This window comes from Octodon degus, unplaced genomic scaffold (assembly GCF_000260255.1).
Source record: "Octodon degus isolate 3935 unplaced genomic scaffold, OctDeg1.0 scaffold00011, whole genome shotgun sequence".
In the NCBI taxonomy this organism is placed as follows: domain Eukaryota; kingdom Metazoa; phylum Chordata; class Mammalia; order Rodentia; family Octodontidae; genus Octodon; species Octodon degus.
The window spans coordinates 13,190,349-13,194,109 of record NW_004524587.1 but is presented as its reverse complement, the minus strand read 5'-3'; the positions used below and the strand labels follow the sequence as shown (position 1 = coordinate 13,194,109).

The 3,761-nt window shown below is 38.8% G+C and overlaps 1 protein-coding gene across 1 annotated transcript in view; it reads left to right on the top strand.

The window, feature by feature from the left end:
• The window catches only part of Tango6 (transport and golgi organization 6 homolog), a 253,744-nt gene that overhangs the window by 43,301 nt on the left and 206,682 nt on the right, over positions 1-3,761 (top strand). Inside the window, exon 8 of the mRNA XM_004626015.2 lies at positions 3,098-3,210. Coding sequence (XP_004626072.1) covers positions 3,098-3,210 — 113 coding nt within the window. The remainder of the gene's footprint in view (positions 1-3,097; positions 3,211-3,761) is intronic.

Here is a 3,761-nt window from a genome sequence, read left to right as displayed (position 1 = left end):
CTTCCCTGGCAAGCGCAAGGGCCTGAGTTCAATCCCTGGTTCCTCAAAAAAAAAAAAAAGAACTCAAGCTAGGTTAATTTCATAATACTATTGCCTGTCTTTTGGCAATGAAATGTAGTCCTGTAATCAGGATATATAGAAACCCTTAAGGCAGACAAAATAAATTGGATTTTGATTTTTCTTTTTAGGTCTAAGACTTCTGAAGATAGACTGAGTTGGGGATGTAGCTCAGTGACACAGTACCTGCCTGGCAAGTTCAAGGTCCTGAGTTTGATTCCCAGAACAAACAAACAAAAAAAGAAAGAAAGAAAAAGAAAAATAGATATGCTTTGCTTTTCTCAAGGAAGTTTAAAGGAAGTAGATTTGAACTCACTACAGGGAAAAAAATGTATTACTGGTATTGAAAAAGAGGTAACAGTTGTGCATGTACCAAACAGAGGTCATTAAAATTCTTTTAAGATATTGTAGAAGAAATTTATTTGTCAGATTGAGCCAAAAGGAGACTTTATCTCTAAATCTTTTCACTTTCAAAAAATTATATTTCTGCATTTGTGTTTGTGAATTTATTTATTTTTGTCTTGTTTTGTTTTCGTATTTTAGGACAGGGCCTATAGGGTCTCACTGCGAAGATCAAACTCTTAGTGATTCTCCTGTTTTCAGCCTCCAAGCCCTGGGATTACAGTCGTATGCCACCATGCCCATTCTCAATCTCCATCTCAGCATGCCCAGGGACAAGGCCAGCATGGCACACTGGGGACCAAACCCCGGCTGCTGCGCTCTGCCTAAGCAGGCACTTTAGTCTGCTGAGCTATTTGGCCAGCCCTGTGTATTTGTGAATTTAATAATTATTAGTTGGTTCATTCATGAGGGTTATTCTTAATTTTTCTCCTTGTAAATAGTCTTCCCCTTATCACTACCTTTTTTTTTTTTTTTTTGTCTTTTTGAGACAGGGTTTCACTGTGCAGCTCAGGCTGGCCTTGAGCTCACTTTGGAGCCCAGGCTGGTCTCTAACTTGCAATGCTCCTCCTGCTTTAGCCTCTAGAGTGCAGGGATTATAGGTGTGCGCTACCATGCCTGGCTCTTTATTTTTCTTTATAGCACTTATGCCTGGTAATGTCTAGTGATTGCTCGTCACTTGCCTGCCTTACTAGTTGTAAGCGTCTTTGAAACAGCCTTTGGTCACTGCTGCATTGCCAGCTCCACAAGTGTGCTTTGCACATGCCTACATTCAAGAGACATCTTCTAAGACTTTATATAAAAGATGTATATACAGCTGTACAGTTTTTTCTAAATGTGAAAGTGGTACTCCTTTTAAGGAAATACAGAAGAGTGTAAGAGAAAAGGGGATTTTAAAAATTGGAGGAATTTATCAACAATGTATAAGCCTAGAAATGTGCTTGATTGAGTTTATGTTAGCATTTGAGGTGCTTAGGCCTTGTCAAGCCAGGAACTAATGGAAATTCACATCATCTGGTTCGTCGTGTAGTAAAGATGGTGGTGAAGAAGGATGGCTCCCCAGGGATTACCTCTGAGAAGACAGGCTTCAGGGCCCTTACTTGTCTGGAGGACCTCTTCTTTTGCTTCCTGTAATTGGTGATACCATAATTAGGCCTGCATATCACTTCTCAGCACTGCCTTACAAAGCACTTCATTTAGCTGGGCTTATGGAGATTAGATCATGCACAAGAAACTGGCTTGTCGGTTATCAGGATCCACAGAGGAGTCGGGAGGCTTAAGAATTATGAAAAATTAGGTTGATTTAAAAAAGAACAAGGTTTACTGGAAAAGTGCAGAGATTTTTCCAGCCTGTGAACATGCCTCCATGACCTTTCAATTCTTATAAACAGTATCGATTCCTACCTCGGTACCCTTTCTATAAATAGGGGCCTCTTTAATCTTCCCTTTCTTCATCTTTAAATAGGAGTGCTAAGTTGACTTTGGGAGATTGTTATAATTTTAATGAGCTAACTAAAGAATCTAGTGAAGTACCTTAAAGATTTGAAAAAGCCTTACCATAGGCCCTGGAACACATACATAATTTTCTGCTCCTCCTCTTCCTTGTATCATCATTGTGTATGCTGTCAGACTTTAATTAATTTATTTAACAAAAGTACATTTTAAAATCCTATTGTTTATAGTAGGGAATAACTATTATTCAAAATGAAATGAAAGGTCATGGAGACATTTTACAGGCTGGAAAAATCTCTGTTCTTTTCCTTAGACACTTTAAATTATTTGTCTTGAGGTGTTATTATAATTCATTGACTTCTTTTGTTTGTCCGGTTATGTCACAAGCAACTGGGAGCTAAGGAATATTATTCAGTTTTATACTCTACTTGTAGTGCCTAGGACAGTACTTGAACTTTGTGAATGTCTAGTCAAAGTCTGTTGAAATGCATCATGTTAGGCTTATTGAAAAGTACAATTCAAGTATGTGTAGTTATTGTTAATAAAAGCCAACATTCTCATATATTTAACTGTATAAAGCTGACATAGACCTAGGTGTGAAGAGTACTTCTCTGAACAGTTACTGAATTGGCAATCACATCCTAAGAATGATGAATCCAGAGTAAGTTATGTTTTATTTACAATCTAGAGGTTTTTTGTTTTGTGTTTGTCTTTTGGTGCTGGGGATTCAACCTAGGGCCTTGCACATACTAAGCACATGCTCTACCACTGAACTACATGTCTAGTTCCTAGATCTACTTTTATGTTTTTCTCTTTGATGGTAATTGTTACTTCCTAATAGCAGGACCTTTTACGGCAGGACAGCTGTCATATAGATGAATAATAAGCAGATTAGGAAGCTCAGAGGTGGCCACAGTTAGGAAAGGAGCCTCAGAAAATGAATTAATTTACACACCTCACTGGGAAGTTCAGGAACATTCTGATTCAGTCTCTGCAGGTTTGATCCTGTCTGCCAATCTTAAATAGTTCTGTCACACATTGAGCACAGCCTTAGAGCTGAAATTATGTACATTAGGAGGAGAGGATTGCATTCAGTTAAGACTCTGAAGTCCTGCCAAGTTTCTGGTGTTTGTGTACCGTTGTTCTGGCCTCACATGTGCTCTGTGCCTCACTGTGTCCTTTCCCCTAGGTGTACGTGGTGGGGAATGAACCTCTCGCAGTGCTGGTGGATTCCTTGCTTCCAGTCCTAAGGATGCTCTTTGCACTCTACTGCTTCACAAAGCAGACCGTGTCTCACGTAAGGTGAATAATGAACAGAACCTTATTTACTTATGGAATCAAGCAAATTTGATTGTAGAATCTTTATCTGTAAAGACACAGGCCATTTTGTATTTCATTCAAAGTCAGGAAATCATTTGGGGAGCCTTAATCTGCTCTTCTAGAAAAGAAAGATTTTCAGATCAAAGGGATTTGAACATAGTTTTTGGGATGAATTTCCTCAGCCTCTATCCTAAACATCAGAAACAAATCTATTTCTGTATATAAACATGTCAATGAAAAATATTGCAATTACAGATGTAGAAAAGAGCAAACAGGACAGATCATAATGACCTTGTGAGGAGTTAGGAAACAAGTTTGAAAATCTGGATGTGGCTGTAGCACATAGTAGTTAGCCTGGGACTTGATATGAGTGATACCATATTGTTTCAAGCAAAAAACAATAAATAAAAAAGAAGACCAGCAAGATAGCTTAGCGGTCTAAAGGTAAGCCTGCTTAGGTAAGCTTAGGCAAGCATTTAGGGACTGCAGTTTAATCTCTGGTACCACATGCAGTGCCAGCCCCACCCCCAGGG